We start from the raw sequence: 16,802 nt of genomic DNA on the forward strand, positions 1-16,802 counted from the left end.
TTATTTGAGAAAATTATATTTGAAAGAGAGTTATCTGGAAGAATTATATGCGAAAGATATTTATTTGGAGGACTCGATTTAATTGGGTGTAATTTTATTTATTAATTATTGAGTAATATTAATGGTATTCTTGTTGTTTGTTGTGCATATCACTGATTATTTTATCATGCCCTTATTGTTATTTATTTCATATTATTTTGTATAATATATATTGCACAGGTTATTAGACTAGTGAGTGTCTTGAATGTACCTCGTCTCTACTCCATTGAGGTTAGTCTTGATACTTACTGGGTACCGACCGTGGTGTACTCATACTACACTTCTGCATATTTTTGTGCAGAGCCAGGTATTGGAGACAACGGACTTGAGAAGAGTTAAAGCGGGATCGTAAGGATTCAAGGTAGAGCTGCTTGGTTGTCGCAGTCCCTTGGAGTCTTTTCATTTCATTGTACTGTTAATTTTAATCAAACAATATTGTATATTCGGTCCTCGTAATCATTCCATGTATTCAGTTAGAGTTCGTGACTCAGTACTACCAGTCTTGGGAGGTTGTACATTCATATTTGTTCCGCTGTTAGTTTTGGTTACTTATTTAATTAAAAAAAATGGCTCCAAAAATGTAATTGAAAACGGCTTACCTAGTCTTAGAGACTAGGTGTCATCACGACGCCTGTGGTGGGATTTTTTGGTCGTGACATCCGAGCAGAGTTCCAGAGTCATCGGGTATTGATGATGCCTCCCGTCGTGATGAACAACCGGCGGGTGTCCCCGAAGGGTCCAGTTCTGAGGCTCTTCAAAAAGGAGAGAATGCCCCAAGTAACTCGCTTGGGGCAATTAACATTGACGATTCGCCGCCCGACCCCACGTTTTCTGAAGGACAATTTCGGGATGCTCAGTCCATGGGGACCCCCGATGTGGGGACGGCCCACGAAGGAGATGACATATTGATATGGAATCGTATCAAAAACATGGATAATGCAAAAATGCACGGAATCAAAAAGATAGAAGATTAGGGTTTAAAATAGAGAAAGACAAGAACCTAACTATTAACTAGTTAGACCCCTTGAATTTACTATGATAAACACTAATCAAGGAAGAACACTAATAAGAAACACGGATTAAGCTAAGTAAAGAATGCAATCCAAAGCCCCTAGAAGATATAACAACTAGAACAATGAATTAACATTCAAATACAAAAGATAATCCAAGAGTATGAACATGAACTCATACATGATAAACCTAACATAGATAATCTAAAAATATGGTAAATAAAGAGAAATTAAAGATACCCTAAACCTATCAAGGTTTGGTCTTTGTTTATCAATTCATCATCCAAAAGCTCCCTTTCAAAATGAGAGGAGGGACTATTTATACTAGAGTGCTATTTAGGCTAGATGACTAAAACACCCTTAGACTAGTAAGGAAACTAAGTAGACCTAAATTATAAGACTAGCCTTAATAGCTAAATTGGCAATATAGCCTTCTTGATCTTCCCGAAAGAAATTCGTCCTAGAATTTGGACCTTGCAAAACCAAGAAAGGGGCAAACATAAGTACCAAGCCAGTCACAATCAAAGCATTGTATGTCCAAGCTAAAAGATCAAAGTTTTCAACCTTGCACTCAAAAGTAACACTCTATTGATATAACCAAGTGTCATAATCTAGAAAGAACACATCTTTAACACCAATGACACAAACTTGTCTATAACGAAAATAATACCCATGAGAAGAATCAAGAGAGTAGAAAGTCTCATACTTCCAACAAAAGCATAATTTTGTAAAATGCTCAACAAAGTGCACACTTTTATGGTATAACCAAGTGTCATAAGAAACAATAAAAAGCATACTCCCCAATCCAAAGAAAGACACTTTACCATAATAAAAAATAACTTCGGGGTCAAAAACAAACTTTAATCCCCAAGTATCTACATGCTTTCCAACCACAGTTTCACATGGCAACTTAAGAGAAAGGCCAACATCAAGAATCATCATATCAAGAATATCAAAATACTCAAAGTTACGAATCCCTACCTCAATGGCCTTAGATAAACACAAGATAAGCATAAGCCAAATGTACATACCATTCTTGCTTTCAGGCAAAAGAAAAAGCTATTGACAAATAATATGCCAAAGTGTTAGTTCAAGGCTTTCCTTACCCTTAGCAACTTTTCCTTGTTGAACCTTTACAAAATAATCAATAAAGTTAGGTTTTTTTTACTCACAGTGATCAATCAAAACACCAAAAGAAACATTCTTACCTTGCCTCAAAGAAGCATTAATAAAATCTAACGAGAATGTTCTTTCAAAAGTAGGAATAAGATAAGTAAAGCAACTAATACTAGTCCTAGCATCAAAAACTTTACTTTCCTTTTTACTCAACCAAATCATCACCACATTCACATTTGTTCATTTCATCATAAAAATTGAATCTTTCTTCCCAATGAATGGAAATAGAATCAAAGAATTCATCAACACATTTTTCTTGACTCGTTTCTTCATAAAGTTCAAAACTTTCTTCCAACAAAGTTAAAGTAGAGTCAAAAGAATCATCACATTCATCATCCCATAAAGGTGGACTATCATAAGACTCAACATCACTAGCTAAAGAGTCGTTACACAAAGAGCTAGAAGCATCCAACAATACACAAGAACTCTTAACTAGTTGCAAGTCACCATTATCTTTCACATCACAAGATAAAGAAATATCAAACTCACCAATATCATAGCTATCTTTCAAACTCAAAGTGTCACCACAATCAATTAAAGTACCATGAGTAGAAGGATAAGCTATTTTACCTTGAAGCTCTTCGAAAGTATTTTCTTTACCTTGAACTTGCTCATTTAATTTCAAAAGTTCTCTTGAAAAGGTAGCTTGATCTTCTTCCAAGCTCTTCAAGGTAGAAGGAACTTCACTTGACGGCTCCTTTCCAAAATTCTCTACACATGATACAAAACAACTAGAGAAAGAAGAAAGGTCAATGGCACTAGACTAAGGAAAATCCTCACTCTCCTTTTGTTTTCCCTCTTTCTTTTCTCTCATTATCTTTTCAAGCTCTTTACTCTTTTCTTGGGATAACTCACTCACTTCACTCCACACTTTCTCTCCTTTTTCCACTCTAGAGTTGTCACTTTTCTCTTCCTCACTTCTCTCTTTCTTTTGTCTCTCATCCTTACTTTTTCTCTTTGTATTTTTCAAGGATGTTCTCAAACTCATTTGGCCTCTTCCCCTTTGGTTTACTACATCCCCCCTATATTCGTCATTGAAAACTTGTTGGATGTTGTCCAACTCATTCAAGGTGGTATCATGATCATGTTGAAAAAGTGGGTTGTTAATCATTCGAGGCTCTTGAGGTGGTATGGGTGGTGGAGGAGGGAGATTGTCCCTTCTTGATGGTGCTTGAGGCATATGTTGTGGATGTAGAGTTAGTGTTGGTCTAGATTGTGGTGAAGGTTGATAAGGTAGTAGTTGATGTACTTGTGGTGGTTGAAGTGTGGTTGGGGGGTTGTAGTTGGCGTTGGTAGTGGGGTGGTGGATAAGTGTAAAGTGCATTGCAAAAAACATCAAAGGATGCAATTTGGCTTGGCATAGTATAAGCATCATAATCTCCACTTGGACTAAGAGAAGGACTCGTGAATTGATTTGCACTACAAACTCCATATCCAATATCTTGCCTTGCCACCAACTTATCCTCAAAGTATTTAGGAATGAAAGAATGCCCCCTTCCATTTAGATCAACCACATACCTATTCCACTTTACATCAATTGGAAGATTATGATCAAGAAACCAAGGTTTTCCTAATCGTACATGGCAATACTTCATAGGCTATACATCACACCGAACCACTTCTTTAAAGTCTCATTTGGTTACAGTAACCATCACTCCTCCATCCACCAATTCACCACTAAATTCATAAGGCGACTCCCTTGGAATACAACTCAATCCCAACCATTCAACAAAGGAAGAAGCAATAAAGTTGGTCGCATAGTGATTACTTATAGCAACCAAACAATCATCATAGCCTTCTACATTCGCTACATAATGCCTCAAATTTATCTTTCTCCCACTTTCATCATAAAAGATTTCAACACTTGGAGAAGCACAATTAGTTTCATAAGAAGAACCCACATAACCATCCATACCTCCCTTATGACTCCTTGTACCTACAAAAGAAAACTTAAAACAAGAAAGTTGGTTAGTCAAAAATAAGACCTCACTATTCACTCCCTTAGTGTATCACTCAATATATATGTCACTCAACACTCGTGTTTACACTCAAAGGTCAAAGGCTTTTGCGACCTCGCTCAATTGAACTCACTACTCAATCCTTTTTCCATACAAGGGTATCTAAAAGTTCTCTTCACAACCAACGTTCTCAAATCAATCCAAGTAGGCAATCAAGTATCGGTTCGGAATGGAATTTATGCGACACCAAAGAAAGCACAACTAAAAGCTAACGGACATGAGCCAAACAATTCACAACGAAATTAAAAGAGAAAAGCACGAAATAAAATGAAGCACACAAAGAAACTAGAATTAAACTCAATATGAACTAATATCAAGTTAATCTAGTTAAGAGTTCAGGTTACTACAAATTGGAAAGAAAGAAAAGAAAAGAAACTACAAAACTAGACACTTTTCAAAATTTTGGTCATATTCGCAAAACAGGTCATTGTTGCAAAACTGGCCAGATTTGCAAAGAATGGGCAATTTTATAATCCTGGACAGATTCACAATTGCTGACAGAATTTCTGACTGTTGGTAATCTTCTTAGCAACTCAGTTGTGCAGAAATCTAAAACTGGACATAAAACTGCTACCTTTCTAAACTTTTAGCTTCAACAAGCTTGCAGCCGCAACTCAAACCAACCTTTAATCAATCAGCTAACAACCAACTTGTTCCACAAATTCTCAAGCAAGTTGCAGGTTTCACAATTTCAAATTGATTCAGCAACAATGTTCAAGAACCATCACTAACAATCAGCAGCTAACTGGTACCAATTGGTGCCAAGAAATGCAGCAGGAAATAGCAGAAATATCTGCTGACAAAGTGCAGAAATTTGGAACAGGCTGCAGCTAGAACTGTGCAGAAATTTGCTGCCAAACTACTGCAGATTTTCAGCAACTGCAGTTCTCCAAAGTGGTGCACTCTTTCTCCGAACTAAACAGCTTAAACTGCAGATATGCAGTTCAAACTTTGCAGTAATTGAAGCTTTAAACTGAGGCTACAACTGAAATTCCTGATTGAAATTTGATATTAACCTTGGCTAACAAATTCCTGGACAGAAGAACTAAAGTGTAGCTATGTGAATTCTGCAAACTCACTCTTGAACGGAGACTTCAAAATACTGTTCAGAAACTCTTTTCAGTAGGTATTACAACTCAACTGAATCAGTGAACAATTCTCACTATAACAAGTAGTAGCAACGAATTAGAACCCAGCTATACGAACAGATTTTGGCTGTCAAACATACTCCAAAATGAAGGTTTATATTGCAGAAACTGTGCAGCTACTAGTGCACAAACTACAGACAGAACAGCCGGAATTTCTACAAGAATTGGTGCAAGTTTGCTGTCAAAACCTGCTGAAACTGGTCCAATCCTGCTGTCGACTAATGCAGAAATCAGCTCCACCAGCAACAAGTGAAATGAGATTTCAGTTTATGACTTAAGAACTGATCTCAACTACCAGTTTGGAATCCCAGAAATCAAACTCTGATTCAATTCAAGCACATGAGACAATTGTAGTTCAAAGGATTCGTGAAGACGATTACCTTTCATGAATATGCTTGATCTAATTCTATCGAAGTTGTAACTGTTCGTCGAACACAATTCAAATGAGAGAGAATAAAAATTGAAACACAATCGCAAAGTTTCAGCTGTTCCGTCGTTGCAGTTCAAATTTTAGAAGTGTTCTTCGACCAAAATTCAACTTCATTCAGCTCAAATAGTGTCGCTCCACTTTCCCAGCTGTGGTTCGGTTCTAAATCCAACAAACACTCCACCAGATCAAGACAAAACATCAGATATGAACTGCTGGGCAGTAGCTTTCACAAACAAGAGCATTCAATTCAGCAATGGCAAAATTTCAGCAGATTTTTGAACCAAAATCACAGTAGAAAGTTCAAGGATCCAGCAGGTCAGAAACCATCCTATTTGTGTTCAAAACCTCCAAACAAACTCTAATATCCAAGCCAAATTCAACCAAATTTCTCAAAACTCAAAGATGAACTTCAGTTTCAGTTCCGAATGTCAATTATAAATGAGAAATTAACAGTTCAAGCTCAAAAACTCATTCGATATTCACCAGCAGTAGAACAAGATTAACTCTCAACGGAACAGCTACTAACTCCCAAAGTCAACTAAGAATTTCCAGAAATCAGAGATGAAACACAATTTTAAACTTCAAGGAATCAAACCTGATTCGTCGTGATGATTTCGCAGCTGCTCAAATCGATTCGAATCAGTCTGTGAAGTTCTTCAAATTCGCAGCTAGTGTTCTTCGAGTTCTTCAATGGCAGAAAATTCAACAGCGAATCGCAAATACCAGCTTAGAGAATCAATCCTGTGCGTGAAGATAAACTGAAGTGTTTGCGTGACGGCGCTCGACTTCAAATTTTCAGTCGACTAGCTGAAGCACAACAAGGTCGCGACTGTTCTTCGTGTTCATCGAGCTTCAATGGCAGGGAATTTGATTCTCCCTCAATCCTTCACCAACTCGAACTCAAACTTTGGATTCGACTTCCAAGTAAACCCCAAAATCAAACCTCAGTGTTCAATTTGTGCAAACAATGGCCTGAAACGAAAGGCCCCAGTGGTCTACTTCTTCGCACAACTCGGTTCAAAAATTCGAACCAAAACCCTAGCAAATCAGTGTTAATCGGACTCAAATCTTAAGATTCCACCTCGTATCAGTGTTTCTAACTAAATCTCGAACACCCAATCGATTTTGAACCCCCAATGTCAGATATCAAACGAACCCTAGCTTCTTCGTTGAACTCGGCACAGACGGGTTTCAATTGCGACCTCAAATTCAATCTTACTTCTTCGAATTGAAGCTCAAAATCAGTAGTTCAAACTTAGATAATGAAGAAAACACAAAATTCAGGACAAAAATCGAACGGAGAGCAAGTTCTCTGAATGAAACAGTGACGAACAGTAACCTGCTATTTTGGGAATTTTCAATTTTTTTTTAATTTTCAGATTAATTGATAATCAAAACAAAGACCCAAGGATTGATAAAACAATCCAAGACCTCCGCTCCGCTCGGATACCAAGACGATACGAAATCATATCAAAAACACAGATAATACAAAAATGCACGGAATCAAAAAGATAGAAGATTAGGGTTTAAAATAGATATAGACAAAATCTAACTATTAACTAGTTAGACACCTTGATTTTACTATGATAAACACTAATCAAGGAAGAACACTAATAAGAAATATGAATTAAGCTAAGTAAAGAATGCAATCCAAAGTCCCTAGAAAATATAACAACTAGAACAATGAATTAACATTCAAATACAAAAGATAATCCAAGAGTATGAACATGAACTCATACATGATAAACATAACATAGATAATCTAAAAATATGGTAAATAAAGAGAAATAAAAATACCCTAAACCTATCTAAGGTTTAGTCTTTGTTTATCAATTCATCATCCAAAAGCTCCCTTTCAAAATGAGAGAAGAGACTATTTATACTAGAGTGCTATTTAGGCTAGATGACTAAAACACCCTTAGACTAGTAAGGAGGCTAAGTAGACCTAAATTATAAGACTAACCTTAATAGCTAAATTGCTAATATAGCCTTCTTGATCTTGATTCTTTTAAAGCACTCCAATGCTATGATGTTGACTAGGAAATCATCCTCATTAAGCATGCTCATCCGGCTTGTATCACATATTAAGTGGCTGCTTCGCAGGGGTCGGTGATGTTCCCGACCTGGATGCATCGCTCATTTGTGATGAGGCTCAGCGGCTTCTGAACCAAGTAAGTTTTAGCCCTCGTTATCATGTTTGCGTTTGTTTTAATTTCTTTATGTCTGATTTTCTTCCTTTCTGCACAGGCTATGGCGCTCCATCGAGAAGCGTCTTCCAAATACCGAGCCGAGCTGACCCGATGTGAGGTTGATCTCAAAAAGCTCACGGAGGAGAGAAACGCCCTCAAACTCCTCTATGTGCAAAAAAAAGAGGAGATCAGGGGCCTTCGAGGCGAACTGGCAAGAGCTCATCAAGATCAGACCGAGCTCATCGAACAGGTAATGTAAATTTTGGGAGCTTGTTATGTATTAACTTGATATTGGCGGCTAACACTTTGATCATGCTGGTTCAGCAGAAGGCCAAATTGGTTGAGCAGCTTCGCGAGGAAGCTAATATGAAAGAGGTAGAGACTTTGGGGTGGAAGCAGCATATGGACCGTCTCGCTTCGGAAAAAGATACGGTTCGAGCCCAACTATCTTCGGTTGAGCGTCAACTCCAAAGTGTGAAGGAGGAGAGCTTGGCCCGAGCCAAGAAAATTGAAGAGCTTGAGACTCGGTTGATCGCTGAGCTTGCAAGGGCCACATCCGAGGCAGAGGCGCTCGCGGCCTCCTACCGAGCCGACGCTGAAGCCGCTGACACTCGGGCAAAGGAAATTTCTGATGTTGCTGAGGTTAGATTATCCTGAGTTGCCGAGCATGCTAGGCGCCAGTCCCGGAGAGAGACTCTTGAGGAGGTACATGCTCGTGGCTTCGACCTCACGGCTGATATCGAGAATGCGAAGGTATTGGAGGACGAGGCCGGAGCATTGCTTTCCGATGATGAAGACTCCGCGAGTGGATCCGAGAGCGGAGGGGATGAAGATGAAGCTCCCGAAGATGCGGCTCTCGAGGCGGATTAGGCACTTAGGATTTTTTTTTTCCCTTTTTGTTTTTGGATTTTTGTGTAAGGCCCTGTGTGATATTTGTAAATACTTTGCATTTATGAAAGGTTCCCTTTCCGCTTTGTCTCTGATTTCTATTTCGTGATGATAAACTCTATTTTGCCTTTGCCTTGTGAAAATTTTGTTGCAATTGGGTCGCTGCAGCCTTTGTAATCAAGTGAGCACTAGCTCGAACTTAGAGTAGAATAAACCCTTAGGTTTTTTTGGTTAAACAAGGGCGGGTCCCCGAGCTCAACAATATGTTCGGGATTGATTTCGGGTGGCTTGATCAAAGCCATAATGATACTGTTTTTATAGCTGAGTTCGAGTAAGGTTCGGACTCACAGTAACAGACCCCTTAAGGTTTGTGTCGAGTAATGATGAGTCCCCGAGCCATAGTCAGTCTGGGCTCAAAATAGTAGAACCCGTGGGTTTGAATTGAGCGAGAACAAGATCTCGAATTATAAGTGTATTGGCCCTCGGGCTCATTAAATTGGGCTGATAAGGCCTCTAAAGGATGGCTATTATTTCCTTCTTTCGTCTTAAAAGACTTAGTAAAAATTTCTTTATGCCTTAGCATGTATTTTTTACCCATTGGTTTTTTTTATGGTTCGATGTCGATTGAAACCCCTTTGCTTTTTGTGCCTTAGCACGTTTGTGTTAGCATAATTTGATATCTCTTCAGGTTTTTCGAGGGCTGATTTTATCGAAGCCCTTTTGATTATTTGCCGAGGGTAGCCTTTTTTAACCGATTTTTCAAAGAATTCGAAGTCCTATTTTTATTGAGGGATTCGGACGTCTCCGAGCCGCATTAATTTGGCCGTAGCCTATGGGTATGCCTCTTGGGCTTATTTCCCAATAACACTTCGAACTTATTCGAAGTGTTAGTCCCTGAGAATGATGGCCTTGTCCTATAGATCGAGGGGTACCTCTTTGAGGTCTTAAGAATTTAAGTTTAGATAACTCGAATATGTCAATCGTCGACGGCAGTCCTCGAGTGTTCGAGGTACATTTGCACTTGGCCCTTGAGCCATTTCTCACAAAATCATAAGTGTGGAGCTCGTATAGTAGAAAATTTGTTTTGAGACACAAGATATTTGATATAGAAAGAATGCTTCTTTGAATAATTTATACATGCATACATGTTTTGCCATCGGGGCTCGACTAATGTATATGGACACAGTTCATTCGACCGTTTGGCCCATTACAAAGTTTTTCTATCGAGACCCTTTGACACGAAGTACTTTCCTCGAAAATATAACATTCGAGGGTGATGGCCCCCAGTATCCGAGGTTGATTGTAAAGAAGCCTTGGATACTGTTGAATTGTCCTCAGGTAGCACATAATTATTTCCTCGTTAAAAACCTTGCCGGAAAAACTCATTTGGGACAAAAACCGATCTAATGGGAAAAGAGTGCAACGCGTGCTTTAAAACCTGAGGTCTTGATGTCTTTGATCGAACACCTGCAGTAAGTTAGCATTGAATATATAAATGAAAAAGGGAGAAGGTCATACCTTAGCAATAATATCATTTGAGAAGTGATATGCTCCAATTATTAGGCAGTTGTTCGTCCTCCATTGTGCCAAGCTTATAAGACCCCTTTCCGACGATGTCAAGGACTTGGTAGGGTCCATCCCAATTTGGGTCATACTTCCCTCCATTAGGATCCTAAGTGTTAATGGTGACTTTCCTTAGGACTAAGTCCCCGACTTTGAAGTGGCGAAGGTTAGTTCTCCTATTGTAGTATCTCTCGATTCGTTGCTTTTGTGCAGCCATTCGAACGAGTGTGGCTTCTCGTTTTTCATCCAATAATTCGAGGCTAGTATTCATAGCCTCGTAATTTGATTCTTCTGTTGTATGTAGAAACCTGGCACTGGGTTCCCCGACTTCGACTGCAATCAAGGCTTCGGAGCCATATACTAAGGAGAACGGAGTTTCCCCCGTACTGGACTTCGATGTTGTTCCATATGCCCAAAGGACTTCGGGTAGAATTTCTCTCCATTTCCCTTTAGCGTCGTTCAAACTTTTCTTTAGGTTTCGAATGATAGTCTTGTTCGTCGATTCGGCCTCTCCATTCCCACTAGGATGATATGCCGTTGATAATATCCTTTTTATTTTATGGTCTTCGAGGAATTTTGTCACTTTGCTGCCGATAAATTATTTTCCATTATCGCACACTATTTTGGCGGGTATCCCGAATCGACACACGATGTGATCCCAGATGAAGTCTATAACCTCTTTCTCTCTAACTTTCTCGAAAGCCTGTGCTTCAACCCATTTAGAGAAATAGTCAGCCATAAATAAAATGAACTTAGCTTTACTTGGGGTCGATGGCAGAGGGCAGACGATATCCATCCCCCATTTCATGAATGACCATGGGGATATGACCGAATGAAGTTGTTCTCCGGGCTGGTGAATCATCGATGCAAACCTTTGACATTTATCACATTTTCGAACAAATCCCTTAATGTCTTTTTCCATGATATCCCAGTAGTATCCTACTCTAATGACCTTGTGAATCAGTGATTCAGCGCCGGAGTGGTTCCCACAAGTGCCTTCATGGACCTCTCGTAGAACATAATCGGTGTCCCCTGGTCCCAAACACACTGCCAATGGTCTGTCGAATGTTCTCCTATATAATGTTCCATCTTCAGCCAATGTGAATCGAGCAACTTTGGTTTGTAGGGCCCTCGACTCCTTAGGGTCCAATGGGAGCTTTTCGTTTTTCAAATATTCAATATATTTTTTCCTCCAATCCCAGGTTAAGCTTGTAGATTTTATCTCAGCGTGACCTTCTTCGATCAAGGATCTCGAGAGTTGAACGACAGTCCCCGAGCTGATCTCGTCCTCCTCGACCGATGACCCCAAATTTGCGAGCGCATCGGCTTTACTGTTTTGTTTTCGAGGTACATGCTGCAAGGTCTATTCCTTAAAATGGTGCAAAGTTACCTGTATCTTGTCTAAATACCTTTGCATTCTATCCACTCGAACTTCGAAGGTTTTGTTTACTTGGTTCACCACCAGTAAAGAGTCACACTTGGCTTCAATGACTTCTGCTCCATAGATTGCCTAATAGTGCTACCCGTGGGTGGCTTCAAAACGATGCCTAGCTCGGACCCTTTCACATTCGAAGCGCCGTTTGTGAAAAGGGTCCATACCCCCGATGATGTACCCTATTTTAACAAGAGTTCCTTTTCAACTTTGGGTATGAGGGTTGGAGTGAAATCGGCCACGAAGTTCGCTAAAATTTGAGACTTGATGGCCGTTCGGGGTTGATATTCGATATCGTACCCACTGAGTTCGATGGCCCATTTGGCCAATCGGCCTGATAGTTCGGGCTTGTGCAAAATATTACGAAGTGGGTAAGTGGTTAATATGCATATGGGGTGACGTTGAAAGTATGGTTTTAACTTTCTATAGGCGCTTATTAGTGCAAGTGCCAATTTCTCTCGCAAGTGCCAATTTCTCTAAGTGTGGATATCTAGTTTCTGCTGCTCCTAAGGTTCGACTTACATAATAAATAGAAAATTACGTACCTTGCTCTTCTCGAACTAGGACACTACTTACTGCGATTTCCGATACTACCAAGTACAAGTAAAGTTTCTCATCTGCCTTTGGAGTGTGAAGCAGTGGTGGGCTCGATAGGTATCGCTTCAATTCCTCTAATGCCTGTTGGCATTCCGGGGTCTGGGCGAAATCGTTCTTCTTTTTGAGTAGAGAGAAAAATATGTGGCATCGATCCGACAACCTCGAGATGAATCGGCCTAAGGCAGTTATCCGTCCAGTCAGCCTCTGTACGGCTTTTACACTGTCCACGACAGTGATGTGTTCGATGGCCTTGATTTTATCGGGGTTGATCTCGATCCCCGATCCGACACCATGAAGCCAAGGAACTTGCCCGAACCGACCCCGAAAGCACATTTCTCTGGGTTAAGCTTCATTTTATATTTCCTTAAAATCTCGAACGTTTCCTGCAAATGAGCCAAATGGTCCTCTGCGCGCAGGGACTTAACTAGCATGTCATCAATATATACCTCCATTGACTTACCTATTTGTTCTTCGAACATTTTATTTACTAGGCGTTGGTAAGTAGCTCCTGCATTTTTTAGCCCGAAGGGCATTGCATTATAACAATATGTTCTGTACTTGGTGATAAATGAAGTCTTTTCTTGATCTTCCGGGATCATTTGAATTTGATTGTACCCGAAATAGGCATCGAGAAAAGTAAGGATCTCGTGGTCGGCCGTGGCATCGATCATGCGATCGATGTTAGGCAATGGAAAAGAATCTTTGGGGAATGCCTTGTTTAAATCCTTATAATCTACACATATTCTAAGTTTGTTCCCTTTTTTAGGGACTACGACTACATTGGCTAACCATTCGGGATATTTTACCTCCCGAATGGACCCTATTTTGAGAAGTTTAGTTATCTCGTTCTTTATGAATGCGTGCTTTACCTCTGACTGGGGTCTTCTCCTTTGCTTCACCGGTCTGAACTTAGGGTCCAGGCTTGGTCGATGCGTTGTTATCTTCGGTGGAATCCTTGTCATGTCTAAGTGGGACCAAGCAAAATAATCTATGTTATTAATAAGAAATTGAATATGCTTTTTCCTAAGTTCGGGGTAAGGGTGGCAAGTGGGCCGGTCCAAACGGTCCCGGGTCCGGTCCTAAATTAAATAGGCCAAACGGTCCCGGGCCAAACGGTCTTATTGTATGGACCAGCCCAGGACCGGGACCGTTTGGTCCCGGGCTAAACGGTCCTGGCCCGCGGGCTAAATGAGCTAAGTGGGCCCAACAAATATTTTTTAAGAGAAATTAAATATGGGTTATCTTATTATCTTATTATATTATTATATAAAGAGGACAAGAAGTAATAGAGAATAAGGGGGTTATTTTATTATATTATTATGTAAAGGGGACAAGAAGTAATGGAGAATAAAGGGGTTATATTATTATATTATTATAAGTAATTAAAAAAAATACATACACACACATATATATAAATTTAAACGGCTATTTTTTTTAAAAAAAATTAAAGTTGACCGTTGGGACCGTTTGGCCCGCGAAGGGACCGGTCCGGTCCCCGGCCGGTCCCGAGCCCTGGAGGGCCCAAAGCATAGGACCGGCCCATGAGACCGGCCCAGGACCACTAAATCCTATCCTAACGGTCCTGGCCCGCGGTCCGGGGCTGGTCCCGGGCCTGGACCGGCCCACTTGCCAGCCTTAGTTCGGGGGTTAACCCCGTTCCCAGGTATACCTTTCGCTCGGGCAGGTACTCGATCAATATAACCTGTTCCATCTCTTTGACCGTCGATTTGGTGGCGTCGGAATCTTCGGGAACAACAAAAGTTCGAGGGGTCAGAAAATCCTCCTCTTCTTCTTTTATCTCCTGCTTCCCCGATTCGGTCGAGGCTGGTGGCAGTGATTGCTATTTGGCTTCCTTTTTACTTTTGATTCTCGACTTTTTCGAGGTTGATAACATCGATATCGGTGTTACCTCATCGACCGCAAACATTTTCTTTGCAGCATGTTGCTCCCCGTACACTGTATTTACACCGTCCGACGTCGGGAATTTCATCATTTGGTGGAGAGTTGAGGGGATTGCCCTCATGTTGTGGATCCAAGGCCTTCCGAGCAGGGCATTGTACCTCATGTTGCCCTCGATTACGTGGAACTTGGTATCTTGAATGGTTCCAGCCACGTTCACTGGTAGGATAATCTCCCCTTTAGTTGTTTCACTGGCCTTATTGAAGCCGTTTAAGACCCGAGCTGCAGGCACGATTTGATCCTGTAGGCCGAGCTGCTCCACGACCCTCGATCAGATGATATTTGCCGAACTACCTGGATCCTCTAAAACACGCTTAACTTGAACTTTATTTAATAAGATAGAAATTACCAGAGCGTCATTGTGGGGCTGAGAAATTCCTTCTGCTTCTTCATCATTGAATGATAAGGTGCCTTCTGGCACATAATTTCGGGTTCGTTTTTCCCTAGTGATCTATACCTTAGTGTGTTGAATACGGGTCCATGCGGAATGTTGACCCCGCTGACGATCATATGAATGACATGCTGTCCTCCTGTTCATTTTTCCTGTTGGAGTCCCTCTCTGAAATGATTCTTCGCTCGATTTATGAGAAACTCTCGAAGGTGCCCCTCGTTGAATAGACATGCTACCTCTTCCCTTAACTGCCTGTAATCCTTGGTTCTGTGACCATGCGTGCCATCATACTTGCACATCAAATTGGGGTTTTTTTGGGAAGGATCGGTCTGTATGGGTCTGGGCCACCTAGTATCTTTGATCCTTCTGATTGCCGATACAATGCCTGATGCATCGATGCAAAAATTATATTCCGATAACCGAGGTGCCTCTGTGGGATCGGCACACTTGTCAAAACCACTTTTGCTCATAAGTCCTCGAGAATTTTGTCCTCGATCACTTCTCCGATCATTCCGGGCGGAATTGCATCCCGGACCGTTGTTCCATCGATCAGTGGTGTATGGTTGATATTAGTCTTTGTTCGACCTTGGCTCCCTATCGACGTCCCTCTGATTTTTAGTTGCCGACCTGTTTGGATGTACTTAACCGGAAGGGACTCCTAGTTGGTCATCTTCGACCCTGATCTTCGATTGGTATCGATTGTGCACATCTGCCCAAGTTACAGCCGGATACTCAATCAAATTTTGCTTCAACTGACGTGATGCTATCGAACTCCGTTCATTGAGCCCCTGAGTGAAAGCTTGAACTGCCCAATCATTTGTGACTGGTGGAAACTCCATGCGTTCCATTTGAAATTAGGACACGAACTCCGTCAGCATTTCATTATCCCTCTGTCTCACCTTGAAAAGTTCCGATTTCCTTGTCGCGACCTTTATGGCCCCTGCGTGCGACTTTACGAAAGAATCTGCTAACATGAAAAATGAGTCGATGGAATTTGGTGGTAGGTTGTGATACCAAATCATTGCTCCCTTCGACAGGGTCTCTCCGAACTTTTTCAATAACACAGATTCGATTTCATCATCTTCTAAATCGTTACCCTTGATGGCGCATGTGTAAGAAGTAACATGCTCGTTGGGGTCGGTGGTCCCATTATATTTGGGTATGTCCGGCATATGAAACGTCTTTGGGATGGGCTTTGGAGCCGCACTTGGAGGAAACGACATTTGTACAAACTTCTTCGAGTCCATCCTTTCAAGATTGGTGGTGCCCCCGGCATCTGATCAACTCGGGAGTTGTATGTTTCCACTTTTTTATCATTGGCTTTGATTTTCTTCTCTCCTGGCTCAATTCTTTTGGTGAGCTCCTCGAGTATTTTCATTATCGCAGGATCAATCCCCGATTCATTACCATTCAACCTTTCCGGTACTGGCTCGGTACGACGAGTAATTTCCGGCTCGACCATATTCGTAGCTCTATGTTGATATTGTAACTGAGCAATAGCGGCTTGCTGAGCCTGAAGCATCTCGAATATTGTAATGACCCAACCGATCATTTTAACTTTTATAACCCCGTTCCCTAAAATAAAACTTCCCGTATGTGCTTTTAATGATTTATGACTTGCGGGGATGGTTGGTACGGGATTTGGAAGTGTTTGGGTTGAAATCGGAACACTTGGTTCTTTAAGCTAGCCTTAAAGTGCTAAGTTTGACTTCGGTCAACATTTTGAGAAAACGACCCCGGAATAGAATTTTGATGATTACAACAGCTCCGTATGGTGATTTTGGACTTAGGAGCGTGTTCGGAATTTTATTTGGAAGTCCGTAGTTAAATTAGGCTTGAAATGGCTAAAATAAGAATTTAAGTTTGGAAGTTTGATCGGAAAGTTGACTTTTTGATATCGGAGTCGGAATCCAGTTCTGAAAATTTTCATAGCTCCGTTATGTCATTTATTACTTGTGTGCA

The 16,802-nt window shown here is 40.8% G+C and overlaps 1 protein-coding gene and 1 long non-coding RNA gene across 2 annotated transcripts; one reads left to right on the forward strand and one right to left on the reverse strand.

The window, feature by feature from the left end:
- Nucleotides 1–1,158: 1,158 nt before the first annotated feature.
- On the reverse strand, nt 1,159–7,644 carry LOC138900752 (uncharacterized). Its single transcript, XR_011411995.1, has 2 exons — nt 3,758–7,644; nt 1,159–3,382 (listed from the first exon to the last, which is right to left on the reverse strand). It is a non-coding gene; the product is annotated as an uncharacterized lncRNA (long non-coding RNA).
- Nucleotides 7,645–8,071: 427 nt separating this feature from the next.
- Nucleotides 8,072–8,667, forward strand: LOC138901155 (uncharacterized). The gene is made up of 2 exons (XM_070188899.1): nt 8,072–8,260; nt 8,335–8,667. The coding sequence occupies exons 1-2, from the start codon at nt 8,072–8,074 to the stop codon at nt 8,665–8,667; spliced, it is 522 nt and encodes a 173-aa protein (XP_070045000.1).
- The last annotated feature ends 8,135 nt before the right edge of the window (nt 8,668–16,802 follow it).

Source organism: Nicotiana tomentosiformis, chromosome 11 (genome assembly GCF_000390325.3).
Source record: "Nicotiana tomentosiformis chromosome 11, ASM39032v3, whole genome shotgun sequence".
Classification (NCBI taxonomy): domain Eukaryota; kingdom Viridiplantae; phylum Streptophyta; class Magnoliopsida; order Solanales; family Solanaceae; genus Nicotiana; species Nicotiana tomentosiformis.

Coding starts and splice junctions, on each gene's coding strand:
- LOC138901155 (XM_070188899.1), top strand. CDS start 8,072: ATGGCGCTCCATCGAGAAGCGTCTTCCAAATACCGAGCCGAGCTGACC. Junction 8,261..8,334: donor AGACCGAGCTCATCGAACAG/GTAATGTAAATT, acceptor ATGCTGGTTCAG/CAGAAGGCCAAATTGGTTGA.